We start from the raw sequence: 20,644 nt of genomic DNA, 5'->3' as shown, positions 1-20,644 counted from the left end.
AGGCAGCATGAGTTTGTCAGTTCAAGTAACCTTGAACTAACTTAAGTCTTGACCAGACAATATACCTAAGCAGTTGGTTCTGAGGCTGGATTTCTGCTTCCAGTAATCAAATCGATAGTGTCTAGACAAATCGGTGCTGAAGGTCGAGGTGGAAATGAGGTTGGCAGCTGCTGTTTGTGGTGTTTCACTGGAGCATGCAAACTTTCCATCTGAAGATGGGGCTACAGGAGGTAGCCGCTAACTCTGAACCCAAAAAAAAAAGACACTTTGTAAAGCAGGTGTGCTGGGTACCAACCCGAATGTGATCTTCCCCTATCATCTCCCCCATGCATTCATGTGCTCAGCTAAACACCAGTTAAACAAATACGTCATAGAGAGATGTAGAAAAGAAATATTTATTTACCTCTCCTTGCTGCAATGCAAGCTAGAGAGCTGTCGTAGCCAGAGAGGTGTTTTCCCTTGGGATTGGCTTAATTTTGCCAATTCTAATTGTTGGTGAAAGTTGTTTTCAATAGCTTTACTTAATTTTCAAAGTATGTTTACTACGTATCTCCATGTCTGGAAGGCTAGGCACTTTTGGATCATAAATATTTAGCCTAGAAACTTTATTTAACAACATCAAGATAAATAGAGAAAACTGGCATGTTTTTCTGACAGCTTTTGTCTATCATCTAAAGAGTTGTGTAACACATCACAATCACAAATAGGATACTTTGGGTGAAAGCTTAGAAACTGTCCATGTCAAATGTATATAGAAAGTTTGGGGGGTGGGGAGTTAAAATCTAGTAGCTCTTTTGAAAGAGTAAGATTTGTTTGAAGTTTTTATTCAGAAATATTGATCTGCTTCCAACTACTGTGAGAGAAGCTGTGTGCAACTTTATTGCTGTTCTAGCATAAAGGTTATCGTTTTTTTCTTTTATAGTACTGATATCTACCTGAAAAGCTTTATAGCCTTCTGGAATAGGGTATCATGCATGAAGAACCACTCTTTCCTTTGTTATGAATGTTACAAAAAATTAGATGTGAGAGGATCCCAGTTTAGTGAAATAGAAACATAAGCAGTAGTAAACTGTGACTTTAATCCATAGTAACACTCTCTTGAACCAAGAAGAGCTGCAGTATATTGTGAAGTTTAGGACTAGAATGGAAGAATCTTCTGGCTATTGTTGCTTTTTAAAAAAAAACAAAAAAGTTATTCTTCTATGGAAAAACACTAGCCTGCTTATTTGCTTTATTTTAAAAAACAGATTAAAAGAAAGAGGGAAATACAATAGCAAAAAAACCCCAAACCAAAACAACCAAACCAACCCCCCCAAAACTCAAAAAACCCTAGCTAAAAATTTTAAGTTATATTTGATATTTATGGAATTCTTCCACTAGAGGGTGGCAGTGTCTTTCCTTTTGGTGTAAGGCTGTGCCTGTGTAATCTTTTTTGTGTGGACTTCTCTGTGTGTACTCATTGATAATAGAGTGTATAAATGAAGAATGGTGAGTTTAATATGGTATCTGGGATTTATGTAACAGTATTACAATTCTTACTATAGGCTTTTCTATTTCAGGTTACTTATGTTCGGATCCTATGAAAGAGAAACAAATGTTCATTGCACAATGGAGCTGAGCAGTAATGTTTGGGAAGAAAAATCAAGAAGTTCTATTAAAACGGTAAAAAGTGTATAATCTTTGCATATTGCAGTATGTCTTATGCTCTTAATACATTGTCTGGAAAAAGTGTATCTTTGGACAATGAAATGAGTGATAGAGCAGAAAAAAAACCAACCAAAACTTAACAGACCAGTTATTTACTTTTTAATCCAAAGTATTTCACTGTCAGATTGACATGTATGGATAACATCATGTTCAGTTATCACAACTGTGCTTGAAAACATACCTAGTTTGAATATATTGTCAACTGTCCATCTGCATTAAAACAAATAGTGTAAAATATGCACTTTTATAGTCCTGTTACATTTCGGTGGGGCAATGTTTAGAAAACAGGAAGATTTACCTGTCTTTCACTGGCCAGTAGTGTATTCCCTTCTGATGTGAGTGTTGAAGACAGCGTGATCAGAGGGTAGGTAGCTGATGTGACTGTCTTTCTCCTTTTCTCCTGCATTTTGTGAAAATATAGGCAATTGCTGTAGATCTCTTAACTTTTTTTTAGAGCATATGAATTCTACTCTGTCTGGCAAAGAAAAATACTTTCACAAGTGTCACCAAATATAGAAAGTAGTAATGTTGGTGGTATTGTAAGTTAATCTTTTACTAACTATCATGCTTGATAACATGGGTTTAGCAGCATGCAGCCTAAAAATTGCCTTTCTTTTTGTGTGTGTGTGTGAGGATGAGAGTTGCCTTTTTTTTTTTTTCTTCAAACAAGAGGGGTGCCATGTGTGAAAGAGTCTTTCAGTTTCACGTTACAGTGATATTGTGGTAGTCATAAAATTGAATTGGGCTTATGCTGAGCAATAAGTAATGTGCTTATTGAAAAAAACAAACAAACAAAAACCCCAAACCCCAGAAACTTTAAAAAGACTTTATGTTAACAATTGGTTTCATGCAAAGAAATCATTGGAACAAAAATCAATGTCCTGCATTTTACTCTCTGCTGAGTGCAACTAGCTTAAGCCCTGTGCCTTTGTTATATCTGACCAGAGTTGTGTTTGGAGACCAGCATTGCTTTGCCACTGGAGCAGCAAGAATCCAGAATTTCAGCATCTCATTCAGTTTCTGCAATTAAATTCCACTTTGCATTGTTTTTAAAACTCCTTGTAACATGCTATGATACTTGTTTTCAGCTTACTGTATATTAAGTTTTGCTAAAAGGCTGTATGGCTGAGCAACAGACAGAAAGCTTCTTTTTGTTGTCTTAGCTGCTGTATTCTTACTCAAATGAAAAACTTGAAGGGAGGGTAGAGGTTCACCTATAGTCTCGTAGGAACCCATAACACTGGGTGGCAATTAGCTTTCTGAGTGTGGCAGGGAAACGACAAGCGGGGAGGCTGCAGCTGCAGTGCAGACCGAGACACTTCAGAGAAGAACTTTCCCAGAGCATGGTTCTGCAGCCAGACATCATAGAAACCAATGGCAGTTCAGGACTGTGTTCTACAGAAGTTGTCGCTGTCTTGGCCCCCTCTCTACCTGCTCCTAACACAGTCAGTGGTGTCTGTGTGGTTACGAGTTAGCCATGTCCACTCCCTGAGTTGGCTTGCTGTACAACAGCTCCAGTGCTGGTGGAAAGGAGAAAGAAGGGTGGGACGGCAGCAGCTTCAGCTAGTTTAAGCTGCTGAAGCACAGCACCAGCAGAGGTGATGGCCTAAAGTGTTCCAGTGGTCCTGAGAGGAATTACTGGGTTTGCTTAACTCTAGAGGTTGCTAGACTTCATTGAAGCACTAGGCAGGAGGTAGATTTGAGTAATTTATTTTCAGACCTTTTTGTTTAATCTGTTTTATGCAGCAGTTTTTAATTTTGTTTAACTTCTTCTAATTTGTTATAATCTAAAGGTTTAAGCCTCTTTGCATGATCACATGAGGATAAGGTAGGAGCAATTCAGCCTTAGTAGTCTGGCCAGTTCATAGTCTTAACCCTTTCCTAACGATAATGATAATAAATATTTTCAAACATTTCAAGAAACAAGCAATACTGCCAGTGTTCAAAAAAACCCCAACAATCAAACCAAAAACCCAAACAATTTCAGGATCTGGACCCAATGCTGCTAATACTTACTCATGTGAACGAGCCTTTTGTTGGGATAAGCTGTGTATGAAACCACGCGCGGATCTGCAGGGTTGGTGCTGTAGCAGTGAAGGTGGCAGTACACTGATTTACCATTACGCTTCTCTGGACAAATTAATTTGTGCTTATTTTTATATAATTTTGAGTAGCAATATTGGAATGTATTCTTTTACACTCTAGCAACAGAAGAGGAAAGAAAAAACACTCTGTGGGCAACATGGCACCGGTGTGTTTGTGACAGCAGGTGGCAGTAGGACTAAACTGATGGAGGGTGGCATGGCTCCTTTTTTAAAACTACAGAAAAGTACTCAGGGTGAGACTCTCAAGAACTCATCTTCTGTTTCAGCATCTAAAATGAAATGGCAGGTTTTAAAAATTTCTTAAGCTTTTGGAAATCTGGCCTGCAATGTAGAGAAGTGCTTTCTATGCATCTTTGTTGCAGTTCTTCATTAAGCATAGTTCAAACACTGCCTGCCAGAGAGCAGAGACTCCTTCATCTGAATTGCTCTAGCTCTGCTCTCAGTATGAAGAATTCACTGTGCTCAACCATGTTGCACTTTAGGCTGCTAGATAGGCTTCCTAATTTTAAGATCCTGCTTTTGAAAATCTTGATACGGTAGAATATGGAAACTGAAAATTAGCAACTTGCAGAACTACTTTTTGCTTCTTGACTTATATTCAACAGATGTAGTGAAATCATGGAAGTGTCTTTTCCTTAAGAAATCAGGTTAAATATGCAAGTTAAGTTACAAAATGTTAGGACATCTCACTGGGTGGCAAGAGTATTGCCAAAGATACTCAACAAAATAAGAAGTATTCCTGACACACTTAACACTGGAACTTAGTTATTTTTCTCAGAAATTGTAACTATGTGATTAGTTAAATAGGAGGTAATAAAGAAAAAACGTTGTGATATTTTTCCAAACAAAAAGTTTACTTGTATCTTTAATTGTGATTTTTAGCTCTAATGCAATGTTAACCACAAGGCAGCTGATCGTAATACTTAGTATCTTTCTAATATTACATCCTTCTTTTAATGCTGAAATATGCAATAATTATTTGAGATGAAGTTGTTGGAATGAATAACAACTTCAGAAACTATGGAGGAGAAATGACAGACTAAGTTGAAGTGAAAAGTAGAAAGATGCATTGTGGTTTAAAAGCATCTAATTTGTAAGAGTCTCACATAGGCATGAAAATACATCCTCTGATTCAGACTATGTTCTACAATGCTGCTGAGGAAAATTCTCATAACTTTCTTTACTTCCTGGTGTTTTCATTCTTTTTATTATGTTAGTAGTGGTGATAAAAGATTAGACAGGTTTAATACTTCATAATGAATTTTGGCGAGCCCTTTAATCTGATCCCATTATTTATGGAATATTAGTAGGTGTCAAAATTGGTTTTGGAAAAAGATGTTGTGTTATTGAACATATCTAGAGCATTATTGAAGTGTCTGTTATAATACAAAGGTGTCTCAGGCTTCTATTTATCAAATCAATCTGAAACACCAGTAAGGTGTTCAGATGTGAACTTCAGAGAAGTGATTTGGCACATTCCCATGTGACACATGTAAACATTCTTAAATATCTTAATTAGTAGTACATGCTGCTGGAATTAACGTTAATCACTGCATTGCTTTGTAAAACTTAATTATGTACGGATAGGATGTAGTAATTAGCATTAGCAGCATTGGATTACTGGACAGGTGTTCTGTGGCTAAATAACTAGATATGTCTGAATAATTAGGTATGTGTTTGTAGATATTAAATGGAGGCTGTGTCATAGATGTGAAGGTTATGTCCACCAAACTGCCAGTTAGCAATACCAGGTTGATTTCTACAAACCAACCAAATTGTTCTGTTTTCCCTTGGAGCACATCTGTTTAGAGTGGACCCTGGCCTTGTTACACTTAGTCAGAATCTTGCTGCTAACTTTACTTGTGCCAACACTTCATGTCTAGTGTTGTGAAAGAGTAACAATTTTTCAGCAGAAACTGAAGTCGCTTTATGAATAAAAGGAAAATAAAGTCTGCCTTCCTTAAAAGTGGCAGAATAATGGACATAGAAATTATCTTGAAGTATTAGTAACAGAGACCTGAGATACTTACAGCTGCAAAGCTATCTCTTACATTGACTATGCAACGCCTTGACTGCTCAGTGGATGCCCAGCTGCCCTGAGTGTGGCAAGCACTGGCACTTTCCTCTGGTTCCAGCACTGTAGAGGAGAATGAATCAAGAGTATAGTTGTATCGAAATACAAATCTTACTTCTTATGAACTGCTCTGCATATCATGGTAGTCATATTGCCTTTCTTTAGGTACTGATTTTTCTGACAGATAAATTGGTTTTCCACAAATTGTAGAAGCTACTGCAAAATTAATGTTTTCTCCAGGTCATTCTGAACGTTGTGGTCAGCACTGAAGTAACTGAAGGGGAAGACCAGTGACATGGTCTTTCAATATCGCACTTTGAATTTGTGCATGTGTATACATACACATATATAGGCCATGATCTCCACTTCTTTTGGTGAGGTTGTCTTGATGGATATGGCTTTTTATAGGTAAATTTAATGGTAACTTTGAAATTGCTGTAGGCAGGCTGGTTGGTACCTGTTTATAAAAACAAAGCAATATTTCTCAGCCTTTCATAAAATTAAATTTCCTTTATCAGGGATTAAGGGAAACTTAAAGGTATTCCAGTACTGTAACATAAGAATGTAAAATGAGAAATAATGTAAATCAAATCCAGCACCTCCTGAAATGAGTTGCCTGAAGATACTAAACTATAATGTCAAAATTTAAAGCAGCTGTGAAATGTTAATTTGTAAATACATAGAGTTAAATGCCTCCCAGTTGGCATTTCAGTGTGCTTATTTAACAGCCTGCCATTTCAGCATTTAATCCTATCAAAAGAAAGGAGGAGGATTAAAGTAAGAGAAGCTTTTTGAAAATGTCACTTTTTATGAAAATTCATGATCTTGTAAAATTTGATAATATTTGTAAATACAATGGGGAATAGTTCTGAGATTTGTGCCTTACATAATATTCTGTAATCCGTCTTTCAAATAAACTTGAAGGCCATCAGGATTTTTTCGGTCTCATCCTAAACATTTAAGCTTTTTGACTTGGGGCTTCAGAAAGCTTTTCTGTGATTTAATAAGTGACCTTCTGTGAAAATGCACTGTAGTTCTTTACTGCTCAGAGACTATTGAATATGAATATTAAAAAAAAAAAAAGACCAAAACCAACAAAAACCCACTAACAGCTTTTTTCTTTTTTTTTTTTTTTTTTTTTTAGTGCATGTATATTCAGATAGGTGTTTAGAACCAGTTGTCATCCCTCTAGTCACAGCCTGATACTTCTTGCCTGCTTATGGATCATTCAGAAGTTATCATGTACTGCATCCTTGGGCATGCATACCCTCACCTGGGATGGGTAGAAAGCAGAGCTTGCTATGCTTTTGCATTTGCCAGCAGATAGTACTAAATGCATCACGTGCAACCAAGTCTGTAGCTTCCCTTACTTGCACCTTCTTTCTCCTTACGTCCAAGCTTGAAGTTGTGATCCTTTCCAGCCTTCCCTGGAGTGCTGCAGAGACTGACTGCTTGCAATGAATCTGACTTGCTGGGTTTCAAATTTAAAATACCAGATGGAAAGATTAGTGGATAAAATAACTTGAGTGAGAAGAATCTGTAATGAGCAGGGCTTAATGCTCTGTGTATGCTTGCGCTTCCCTCATCCCCAACTCCTACTTTAAGAGCTGCCAACAGAACTTATTCATAGTATTCAGACTTAGGAAGAGAAGTTCTTCTGCAGCCAGATATTTGGCTCATATAGTGAAGGAGGTCTGTTCTGAAGCCACTTAATTCCAGTCTAAATCTCCATTAGATTTTTGTAACCGAATTGTACTGCAGGTGCCATTGGTGATGTTGTCTATTCAGTTGGGGTCTTCCAGGTTGATATTTTGCAGTACAGTGTTGTACTCTCTGAAAGCGTGGTAGTCACCTTCTTCTGATTCATCAGAAAGTCATGAAAGAGGGACAAGCCTTTCAGGTGGCTGTTGGGTGAATTCACCTTTGTAAGACCTCTCTGTATGACTGTTCAAGGACAGAAATTATATAAAACTTCAAGCTTGATCAGGGATTAGTTCTGTTCTATAATGCTTTTCACAGAGCTGATAAACAACATTCATTTTTGCTGTGTTTTTTCCTTGAAGGTTGTGCATGTAGTAACCAACCTGTAGTACAGATTCTTTGAGTTACCTTTTAGTTGCCTGCCTTCCATATCCTTCTGATAGTACACAGTTTGAATAGCAGTTGTAAGCTTTTCTTGTCATACTTTTAAACTTTGTATTTAAAATACAAAACTAATAAGTAAACACTAAATGATATCTTTTCCTTAAAAATGCTTGTGAAAGCTAAGATGAGCACACTGTTTTAGTGCGTCACTAGATGTGCTGCTGATGACTCTTTTTTGTATTCTTGTCATCTATTCTGCTGCATGTCCAAATATTGGATGCAAGAAAGAGTTTAAAGTAGGTTTTACAGCAGCTGTGTTTCTCATTTGCAAAGAAATTGATTTACAGTGGTAACTGATCTTGCTAAATAAATAGGTGGTTGATGCATGAAAGCTAACTTCGTTTGCATAAACAGTATGGCCTATTGTAAGAGAGATAACAGTGTTTTATTGACCAGAGTAAACAAGGTGGTTTCTGGGTGATTCAGTATATTTCTGGAATGACTTTCTAAACTATTTTGTTACATCCTCTTGCAAAGTTGTGCAGCCGGATGAGCTAGCAGCTCAGGTTGGAAGCTGCTGCGCATGGCTGGAGTAGAAGGGAAGGGACTTACTTAAACACAGATATCCACAACCACCTTTTGAAAAATAAGCAGTTTTCATTCTCATTGGTTTGTAGTTTGGTTTCCTCTTCAGTCTTCTAGTTTACTTTTAAAATATATTTTCTTAGAGCACCTTTATAAAAGTTAACCTCTTCTTAACATACTAGGTTTTTTCTTTTCAGATTGAGAGATTGGGATCTGTTCCTGTTGAGGAGGTTGTAATTGGATTGAAACTAATTTACCCATTTGTATGGATTTTAGTGATGTTATAATGTTTCTTTACCAAATCAGGACCTCGCCAAGTAAACTGCTGGGCATGTCAACAATTGTTTCCTTCCATTGGTGAACGGTTACGTCTCCCAAAATAACCAAGAAGGGAGCCTGTGTTCGAATGTTTAATTACTGAACAAAAATGTGTTTTCCAGGTTGTAACAACACAAAGAGAGAAAGCCTGGGGGTGGGTAGAAAGTCTTGGAAAATGGGCCCGTGGCTGTGAGTAAAAATACTTGTTAAATAGTGAGGTGCTGGCACTTAGTGCTCATATGCTCTCCTAAAACCAGTTAACTTCTAAAATCTTTGTGAGACATGTAGGGGTTTGACATATGACAAAGTTGTAGGGGTGTTTGTTTCTGACTGCAAGTTGTTCAGCAGGAACTTGGCTGAGTTACTCCCACAAGTACTTCATCATCTGGAAGTTCATCTTGCAATTAAGGAAGGGAAAATTACATTGTAGTTTCTGCAGATTGTCAAAGGATAGGCAAGTGCTTGACTGCAGAACAGCTGATGTTTAACTTCTGACCCATTAGTGCCTTCAATAATCTGGTATTGCCCTTGGTTCCAAGTATAAACAATTCACCTGTTTATAGACTTTGAAGTACAGTGATAACTACTGAGAAGGCTCCTCTTCTGAATGCCACTTGATTTAGTTGCTTTGTTCACAATTTTCAGTCTGAGCAATTAAAGCTACTCAGATTTCCACTAGAAGTTTATCAACAGCCTGCAGTTAGATCTTGGATTTAATTTTGGGTTTACTCTTTACAGATTGTCTGACAACTTCCCATGCTCACTTGCAGTATGTCAAATGCTGCTACTGAGTTTTACCTACCCTTGTTCTCTACATTGTTTATTGCTGTTATGGGCTGTACTAGAGAAGGACTAGGGAGAGTGTGTGCAAATGAATGTCCAGGAGGAGTTAACTTATTTTAGTAGGATTTTGCCCAAATTGGTTATGTTGTTCATTTGTTGTTGTTTTGTGGTGGTGCTTTGGTTTTTAACCCAAGTTCGCAGATGGAATTTGGAGACTTGACAGTCCTTTAGGTCGTCTTAAATGACTAAAAATGATGGCTAACTATGGCAGACCATTTCTTGAAGTAAAGTAAATCTGTTGCAGATTTGCCTCCTGGAATGTTTCTGGTTTTCATTTGATAGTCTGAAAAAGGCATAACTAGGCTAGGACTAATACCAACTTTTAGCAGCTCATTTTGACAAAATGAAGAGCCAGAGTGAAACATAATGGCATACATTACACTGCTGAACTGTGCCGTCTGAAACCGATGTTTTAGGTGACACAAACTGTGATACAGGGAGCAGATGGAGACAGCAGAAAGGAGATGGATTGGTACTTACTAACGGATGTTTGTCACCAGGTGAGCAGGTTCTTCAGCACTAAGAATAGGCTTTAGAGAGATGTATAAAACGAAGGGGTCCTGAACAGGTTGGTTATTACAGGCTGCTGTGTAACTGAAAACATCCATTTTTTGGTAGGTCATCTGTCACTTCTCTAACAGAAGTTTGCTTGGCTGTTGTTGTTTCTCATTTTTAATGCCCATAGATGCATCAAAGTATCCAAAACAGCCACTTGCTTTTAGTTAATGGACAGACTGAGAGCTAATCAGAGTTTGTGGCATTGTGGCATTTGTGTTCCCATCTTTCTCGCTGTCCCCCCACTCAGAATGCACATGGTGTGACAATAGGACAAGGTATCCAGTTACTCTGCAAGTCTTCAGGGATCGTAAAGATGATCATGAATAGCACGGGCAGCCAGCAGGAATGTGCTGTGAAAGGTGTGGCCATATCATAGATTGGACAAGCATGTATTTTGCTTATCTGCTAAAATCTGCAGGGCCTCTGTTCCTATCCGTCCTGAGCTCCTGGTCAGTAAGGGCTGCTCTCAATTGTAGGCACCTGGCATAAGATGGTATTCTTTTACACATCTGCTTTGCCTGCAGCGTGCTCTACACTTAGAAGTGTGATTTATACTTAGAGTTGCATACGTGCAGCTGTTTGCATTGGTTTTTTTTTTTTCTTTTCTTTTTTAAATAATCAGAAGTGTGAGTATGTCTCTGGTTCTCTATATTATTCAGGCTTCTTACCTAGTGATGGCCCTACACATCTGTGCTTCTGTCTGGATTTAATCAGGTATCCTTTTGTTCTGATGAGCTTTTAGAAGAGATTGTATTCAACTCTTCTGGAACATTAAGTATATGCTAATTAAATAGGCATATTATAGAGCATGTGAAGGGAAGAGGGGAGCTTACAGGCAAATTGCATTGGATTCCATAGTTTTGCTTTTCACAAAATGGCTTGTATATAAACATTCTCATTAGTAGAAGAAATCTCAGCTGCTTGGTTCTGTTTCTCATTTTTATATTTACAGCAGCTAAATTAACAATTGCATGAGCTTAAACAAAAACATAAGCAAGTTAAATACCAGGAAGAAATTTGGAATGGAGTTTTCTTAAAATATCCTTAATTAATAATATATAGTATGATAATAATTGTTAGTATTAATGATTTACCTAATGAGCCCACTGTTCTTTAATGTAGATATTTAATGCCCTTCAATGGGATCAAAATACATTTTCATAAACCACAAGCAGTTGATATCTAGTGGTCTTAAATTTTGTGGTTCATGTGTCAAAATACAGGCATAAAAAACTACTGAGTAACTGCAGTGAAAGGCTTTAATTTTGTGGGAGAAATTCCTTATTCTGAGTACACTCATGTAAAGTAGCTATATTTATGAAGTCAAATGGGTTAAGTAGTTCAGATTCTTGAACTCAAGGTAATGCAGTGTTGTTACATGTGTCACGTCTTACCTTCCTAGAATGTAATTATTTAACTGAACATTATCTCAAAATGACTATTCATTTTTTTTTTCTTCCTTTCTTGCTTTTCATTCATAAGGTGAAGCACAAATTAGATGTTTGTCTCAGTGCTCCAAGTCCCTTCTAGGTTTAGTAGGGTGGAGCTCAACACCTGGGGGCAACACAGCGAATGAGAATGGTGTTTGGAGTATTTATATGTTGACATTATAATTTTCACTAGTTACTATACTGTGGCTATTCTCTGTCTGTAGAACAGCAGGAGTGAAATCTTGCTTTGTAGGCAAAAGTGCATGTTAAGATAATTATTAGTGCAGGATAAGTGATTCTTCTTGCTTTTTCTTAAGGGTGACCAAGCATTTTAAAAACACTTTCCGTAATTAAAAAAATGTATAAGCAAGCGTTTTGTAATGCAAGTGCGGTACATGTCTCCAAATGCTCTATAATAACAGCAGATAGAAATGAGAAAGTAATATGAGTGGGCAGCATAGCAATTGCCTTGGAAAAGCCTAGGGGATCAAAAATGGAATTGCTGATTCCCATCACATGAATGTAATGACTAAAAGGTCATTCCAGTGTATTAAGGTTAGATATAGCAGAGTGATGCTCTGCAAAGGACACCTACATATCGGAAGTAATCGGTAGTGAATCATTAGAAAATGGACCATTTCCCTTAATGCAGTCTGTTAAAAGGCTGCTTCTATTAAAGTTTTGGTAAGATAAATAGAATCTTTGAACTATGAATGTCTTTACAAATATTTTAACCAAAAGTCAGTACCTTCGGATCTATACTTATGTCATTCTGTTTCCATTTTTAGGCCCTTAGTTTGGTACAAGTATCATGCCTGTGCACCCTCACATCCATTTGATGTTAATTGAAGCTATATATTTTCCTTAGCTGAAGGAAGAAAACAAAACTAAAAAAAGTCCTTAGAAATCTGAGGCTGGGTATGCAGAAAGGGTTTTGTTGTTTGGGTTTTTTTTTTTTATTATTATGAAAACAGCCATAAAATTTTTCACACCTAAACAAATGTATAAATATATACATACATATATAAAGTGTATATACAAGTTGAGCATATATATAAAAATACATGCACTTAATATATATAGATCTATGTGTGTGTATATATATATAAAATGAAAAAAAAACCATCAGTTGTTCTTCTTCAGTTAAATTTAAATGGAAGTCTCATGGATAACAAGTTGACCATGTGTTTTAAAAATGTAGATACTTGTAAATACAATAAATGACCCCTGAGAAACTGAGCTTGGCTTACCTGAAGTTCATCAGTGCTTACAGCTCTGCTGATGTACAAAAGAGTCAAGAAATACAAAGATGATGTTTGAGAGCAATTGCAGAAATCTGTTTGTAGGTTGCTCGGTAGTTAAATCACACATCTGTGGGAGTATATTAAGAATAAGCTGTACGGCAGCTTGTAAACTAAAAATACAATCACTTTACATAACAATGTGAACTACATGTGAAGTGAGCATAGGATTACGGTGTTCATAACTTTATAACACAAACAAACATGTGGTCCATCTCCACTGTAATGTCTTCCCCTTTCAAACCAGTGTTTTCCACTGGTCTCAAATCAGATGCACATTTGTGATAAGTAGAGACAAAACCAGACAATGTATATGATTTCATTGAACTAGTTAAGTGTATAACAAGTAACATGCTTAAATGATAAATTGCTGTTCAGTCACATGGTATTTTCTGTGGAATGTGGAGTCAAAATAGATTTGAGTAATATAGCCTCTTCTTAGGGAATATGAAAAACACCGTGTGACAAAGGTGTTGGTAGATGTTGTACATACTCATGTATAGCATGCATTTACTCATAATTTTTGAATCTGAGAGCTGTGTATAGACTGTAGATAAAGTTGTCCTCTCCATGGACATGCATATATAAATAAATCAAAGACAGTTTGGAAAACGGATGTGCATATCACAAACTGTGTTGACAGTGGGATGCTTAGTACATTAGTAAGTGGTACAGCCTGGGGGGTGAGGACACGACTTCCACATCGTACGCGTGGTGGAGGTTTTACTGGGGTCTGCTTCTGGTCTGTCCTGGACTGACCACAGATCAGTGTTAGGAGCACGTTGTCCGGTGTAGCTTCCCCTGGAGGGAATGCACTCTGTGTGTTCCAGGGGCACTTCGTAATGCAAATCAAAGCACAGTAGGTGGAGACGGTGGGGAGTTCTGCCTCAAGAGCGCACACCTGATCTGAACTAAAAAGCAAATGTAGGCATATGCTTTGAGCAACTGTTAAATTGCAAATTCCATCTTCGGTGTTGACTGGATTGCTGCTCCTACCTCTTTTGTCTCTTGAATGAGCTAAAAAAATTAAAAAGTTTATTTCGTTGCTGTCTTGCACATGGCACGGAGGTCTGTCTGCAAAAGGTAATCAAGCTTTTTTTTTTTTCTGTTCATGGAGGATGTAGAAAAGGAGCAACTGAGGGGCTGTTGAAGCCTGGGTTAAACTTTACCTCCTGTGGGGTGGCAGGGGGGTGGGTTGCTTGTCAATGGATTTAGATTATGCAGTGAGGCTGATGCAGAAGTCATTTGTGTAAAGGGCTTGGAGGTCGTGGAAAGAAAGCATTTCACGTATCAGCATAGGAGAAAAAAACTTGGAGGGCTCTAGCTGCCTGTATGTTAAGTATTTGGGAGGGGGGAACTGTGGGCAAGACAGGATAGATCTGATATATACAACTCAAATCCTGTAAAATAGCTCAAAATGGAAAAGAAACAGGTAGCGATGATGTGCAGGTGACTATATTCTTCTGTCTTGTCTAGGTAACTTGATTTCTTGTGATACCTAAAATGAAGTGGCTACACGTGCTTTGGTAGTCATTTGTTACCTCTCTGAACTGTTGCTTTACTTTGGAGGAGTGAAGTCTAGTGCTGAGTATTGATGAGATGAGAATTTTGAGGGTGCTCCTGAGTTTTCTTGGTTATGATGCCCCGTTAAAGTACAGGGAATTAAGGGAGTGGTAGGGGTGAGTTTGTTGATTGGTAGGGTTGGTTTTGTTGTTTCGAGGCTGATATGAATGTGCCTGAATTACAGGGACACAGTTTTGACCTGAAGAAGGCTCTCCACTTAGGTGGGGTAAGATGTGTTAGGAGTGAAATACTGCACTCAGTGTTCAGCATGGGAGCTTAGGAAGGCCATGGCATGAGCCTTGCTAGTTGAGCAGCCGTATCAGCAAGGAAAAATAAGGCGCTCAGGAAAAAGAGTTCAATTAGCTGGAATTTCTTTGAAAGCTTCCAGTAAGGAAAATACCCTAGGTGGTAGGAATTGTATTACTTAACCAAACCAGTTCTTTAAGCAGCACTTAGAGATGTAGTATCTGTTAATCATTAAAGGAGAAAGCAGGCACAGCAGTAAGGGAGAGCAAATAATGACTATTAGCTTGGTGCAGGAGACCAGGTATGATGATGAATAACTGCATCAATTCAGCTGCATAAACAGAGAACAGAAGATGTCTAACAGAATAATATTTCCAACAAAGTCATAGGAGTAGTAAGGTCATGGGAGTAGAGTAGCTGTAAATATTTGGCTAGTGTGGAATCTTTAAAATACCTGATTAATGTATGTTATCTGTACGTTATAGTACAACTATAAGTTTCCTGGGAGTTGCTGTCACAAACATTAAACAGCTGGCTTCAGCAGAAAAATTGGCTTGATTTCAAGCATTTCTTCATATATATTATATATATACACACACACACACATATATATATGTAATTTCAAACAAGATTTAAATGATATCTGGACAAGCTATCTGGTTATTAGGAGTAATTTAGAATGGAAGGGACTTCTGGAGGTAATCTGGTCCCAGCTTCAGCCAGGTCAGGGCTAAGCTGGCTCAGACTGCTCAGGACCCTGTTCAGGGGGGCCCTGGCAGCCAGGCAGTGCTAGTTGTTAAAAGTCTTTCTTTAAAATTTTATTTTTTTCCTCACTAAATTGTATGTGACAGACTATACTGTTACACAGGGAGGGAGGGCAGGCAGCAGAGTTATCTGAACTCATTTTGACTAGTTAAATAAAAATAATTCCTAAAAAGAGCAATTTAGTCTTGAGACCAGTCTAGGACTGTTTCTATAGGGATGGCTTCAGATGGAGTAAAATTTCTTTGTGTTGCAGGCAGTCCAGGCAGGAGGCAGTTTTAGCCTAAAAACTCTGTAATGAAGTTGCATTAAGGTTATGCCTGAGCTTACAGACCTGCTAGAAAGAGAAAATAATAACTATGTAATATTTTTTTCATTTATTAAACTTCTGCAGACTGGCTACAGTGGGTGATTAGCCAAACCATGGGAACATCTACGATGGATTTTTATTCCTTGCAAACAATATTTGGGTAAAGAGTGTGTTTTGCCTTTTTTTTAATAAAGTTTTTTGCCACGTTTGAGAAATGTTTCTATTTCCGTTACAGTTCTTGAAGCTGTAGCTATTGGAAGAGAATCTGAAATAACATATATTCTAAAAATACGTTTGTAATAACTAGGAACGGACTTTTGGCTGCTGTTGTGAGCAAAGGCATTCAGGTTCTTGCCAACTGATGTACAGAAGTGCATTAGGAACCACAGTCTTGGTTACATATGATTGAGGTAACCAAGAATTGTAATTAATTCCTGAGCTTTAAAAATAGCTACTAGGAGGAAGTAATTTTGTGAAAGGTCATTAGAGCAATAGTCTCTCATGTCTCATAATTGGAATGAAAGTGAACGAGATTTACCAGAAAGTAAAGAATCTGATTCTAGCTAAGATCACACAATTTACTTTTACAGATATTAGTTTCATTTCTGGATTTGTTTTGACAGCTGGAAGTAGAAACCTATAAAGGCATTGGAAATGTGGCCTGGACAGAATATATTCTTTTCTGCACGTTCGAAAAAATAATTTAGTGGAGCAAAGAGATCTTTTTTGACATTGCCAAACCCCCAACCCACTGTATAACTCTTCAAATGCTGAAGTAAATATTTTAAAGCTACAGTAGAAGAGAAGCAAGGAATGTTGCTGTGGCTGCAGGAAGAACAGTTTAGGAAAAGACGCTACATAGGTCTTGACCGATTGTATCCTGGGCCTCCTTTTCAGCAAAGCACTTGTAGAACAGGAGATGTGCAAGCTAACTCCTTCTTCTGTCTGTATCAAAGCAGAAAATAAATCTTTGACCTTGAAACTTGGTCCTTTTTTCTATTTTTTTATTTCTAAGTTTTATTGGAGAATAAATTTATCACCTTCTGAAAGGAGTTCTTCAAGCTAATTTTTTTTTTTCTTGCTATGTGCTTCATGGTGGCTGGTGTCAAGCAGTCCTACAAATTCCTAGGTAAGCTTCAAGCATCATGTATTGCTAAATGCGAAATGCAGGAGCGTAAATTCTATTGTCAGTAGAATAAATTTATTCTTTTTTTTTAAAGATGGAATTTCTGTTGAGGCAACAGCATAAATCCAAAATAGGAGAGCAAAGGTTAGCCAACCATTACTTAAGATGCAGAAGATTTCGCAAGTAGATCGTGATCTTGAAGTGTATGACAGTCATTCTTTTATCTATGTATGGGTATCATATATTTCTGCATGTTTTATTATAGAAAGAATAGCAGTGGAGAATGCTGAATGAGCAGGCAGCTAGCAACTATCAGTTGGCCAGAAACACTTTAAAGCGATGCTTTCTTTAAAAGAGAGAGTATGGCTGATACGCAAAACTTGAATGAGTGGACTGTACACAAAGGCATGCTTTTTTTAAGTATCTGTCTATCGCCTCACCCCTTCCCCTAAAATATCCTTTAGTTCTCTGAGTATTGCTGCTCTTTGAGACAATGTTTTCACAGGAGTAGCTGCTAGTTTCTTTAGTAGCTGGGTGCCAGATTTCTGTACAGCACATATTCATATTGCAGGTGTGCTGGTCAGTACAGATGGTCTCATGCTTCTGTTATTTTGTGGCTGGTTCTGTGCTCATGCTATTGCTTATTGAGATACTTGCATTAGCTGGCCACTACTGCTTCTGGTAAGAACAGTTCCTGGGGGCAGCTGGAAGTTGGCCGGTAACTGGAATGTGCCATTTATCTTGAATACTTGCTATAATACGACTGTTAGCTAGGGGTCTTTGCTAATGTAAGGATTAATTTTTAATTGGTTATTGTTAGTATTGCAGTTTCTCGGTATTTAACGGTTTCAGAAAGTTATATTTGGTCATGCTGTATTAAGGTAGTTATGTCAATTCAGTGTCACTGAAGTCCAGAGGCAGAAGTTTGATATCCATTTCAAAGTGTCTCTTTATTCATTGAAGGAGTCTCATTTTCACATGCAGTTAGATATCTTTTTATACCTCTGTATCTGTATACCTGTATAACACTTTTTTTGAAGAAACCACAGTGATTTGTAAAATCTGTGTTTTTTGAACTGCTGTTTGAGAAAAATATAAGTATTTAACCAGGCAGAGACTTAATCCAGGAGGCAGTGCGGTTTGGCTCTAGTCCCTCCGTTAGCCCTGTGTCATTGTTAGAGCTTTACTCTTTATGTTCCCCCGACGACATACAGCTGCAACAAGCCCAGGTAAACATCTCTGATTTTCTGTAGGGTGAATTGGCTCTCGGGCCCCATACCACCTCACGGTCACCCGCTCCAACAGGGCAGCCTGCCTGCCGAGAAGCTCCTGCTGCCAAGGGTGCTGCTGTGGGACCACCCCTGTCCCTCTCCACTCACTTTTGGGCAGGGGTGGATCTTGCCACTTGTCCCCATCAGGGCTGTGTTTATCCCTGTGAACCACAGCACTGTCGGCTGCCATGGAGAAGGGCCTTAATAAAAAACTCTCTATGTAGTAAAGCCATAGCTCTTTCAATAATTATAAGCAACATATTACTTAATTTCATCATCGTACACAAGTCATGATCCTTGCATGTTTTTTTAACCTTGGCTTGCTTTGTATGCGAAATATTGTTTCCAGTTCAACTCAGATGTGTGTGCTTGTATGGAAATGGGGGGAAAAAAAAATCAATGGTGATTCTGCTGAAAACATCTAAATTACAGTCCATTTTCAGTATTTGTGTGACTTAGCAGTGTAGAATTACCTTGGTTTTAATTATCTTGCAGTGCTCTTCTTCAAATGGTATTAAAGTATGTAAGTCAAAGGCTATTTTTGTGAACCTTGAGAGTTCATCAAGAAGGGCATGCTGTGCATGATGAACACACATGTTTATTCATTATGATTTTCTTCTGGCATTGCAGACTAACAGAGTCCTAAGTAAAAAGCAGATAGTTTTGCTTTTTTAGCTCCCCAAATGGTCTTTTTTGTCTCGCAAATACTTTTTTCTGGTAGAATATATTGTAATATGTTCATGACGATGAGTACCCAAGTGTAACACTGTACACAAACAGGTAGTTGAAAATCTGAGTTTAAGCTATGCGTTTCTTGGTAGTTGATGTAAATTAATAAAGTTTTAATAATCAGAGGTCATGCCACGGTACTGCACCTATGGATTTGCAGACTGCAGTTCTCCAATTCAGATCTAATTTTTTTATATCGCTATCCTCCTTTCCCTCCCTATCTCTACTAACACAGTGGTTTTACCCTTTTTTTTTTTTTTTTTTTTTTCCCTAAAGTCTGACTGAATATAATTTCTCAGGTACTTTCATCTTAGGCTTTTTAGTGTGTTGCAGAGGTTATAAAAGCAAACAATTTTTTTGAGTTAACACATCTCTTGTTCTCATGAACGGTGGTGGGAGTTAAGTGATTGCATAACAAATTGGGAGCAAGTTAATGATGAAATTTGTAATTTTGTATCCTAAAGCTTTGGTATGAGAAATTTCAACTTTTTTACTTTTTTTTTACTGTAAGGTATTTCATCATTCATCACATTTCACCTTTGTTTTTTCTATAGAGCTCTAATCTCTTAAAGCTGTAGGTTTTCAGATCAAATATTTTTAAAAGTATCAATTTAAAAGATAAACCTCAGACTTTGAATACTTAGTATTAAATGTGCCATTGATGAACAGTGCCTTTTTTTGGGCTGCTCCACCAACAGCCTTACAGTGATAGTCAAGAAAGTATAAAAATATGGCTTGATACTAAGTATTCAAATTGTATCACACAGAATGTAGTCATCAACTTCTTGGATGCAATTTTCAATTTTTTTTGTTTGAGAGAGCTCATTCAAATTATTAAGTAAACTTATTCATACTTAAGTCAAGAAATCAAAGAAACAAATAACTCGTGGTTTTCAAACTAATGCAGATTCTAATCCTCTAATATGTAGAAAGATTTTACCACCTTATGAATATTTACCACTTTTAAGTAAACAAGTTAGATTTACTTAAGGACAGCTTCTGTCATGCATGTGCATTTGACAGTCTTCCCCCCCACCCCCTTGTTTAGTATGACTTATTTTTTAAAATGTATTTATTCCTCAGGCATTCTATGGTATTGACTAATTCTTTGTTCATTTTTAAATTAAATGAGTTGTAAATTCTTTGGGGAAGGTAACTGGTCGCAGTCACAAGCAAGCCCTGTTTCTGGTGGTGGACGAGAGAAGGGGGAACGGGAAATAGATGTTGCATTATGAAATCTGCTGGTTATTTTTCTTACTTATTTCACCAGCTATCAATAAGATCTGTTGCTAATTTAAAAATAATAGAGCATAAAACCAGAGTATATGAAGTTATAGGGAGTGCTAAAGTAAAAGAAGAAGTTTTTAAGCTTGACATAATTTCCTATTCATTCTTTGACTTACCTTATGATAGGGAGATGAGAAATGCATATATGTTACATCCCCAAGCCAGAAAATACTTTAAAAAAACCCAGTCAAAATGAATGAACTTTTACTTTCATTATGGGTAGTGTCCTGCTCCTCCTGTAATTTTTTCTTTTTTTTTTTTTTTCCTCCTAATAAGCTGTTTCAGGAAGAGTATTTTTCTTTTAGCGCTTTTGCATGCTTCAGTGTTAGTGGTTTGGGGTCCAA

The 20,644-nt window shown here is 37.4% G+C and overlaps 1 protein-coding gene across 1 annotated transcript in view; it reads left to right on the top strand.

The window, feature by feature from the left end:
- The window catches only part of PDZD8 (PDZ domain containing 8), a 67,008-nt gene that overhangs the window by 25,366 nt on the left and 20,998 nt on the right, over positions 1-20,644 (top strand). Inside the window, exon 3 of the mRNA XM_075026478.1 lies at positions 1,560-1,662. Within this exon, the coding sequence (XP_074882579.1) occupies positions 1,560-1,662 (103 nt within the window). The remainder of the gene's footprint in view (positions 1-1,559; positions 1,663-20,644) is intronic.

This window comes from Buteo buteo, chromosome 4 (genome assembly GCF_964188355.1).
Source record: "Buteo buteo chromosome 4, bButBut1.hap1.1, whole genome shotgun sequence".
Lineage (NCBI taxonomy): Eukaryota > Metazoa > Chordata > Aves > Accipitriformes > Accipitridae > Buteo > Buteo buteo.
The sequence above is the reverse complement of the archived record's forward strand: the minus strand, read 5'-3'. Positions and strand labels throughout refer to the sequence as shown.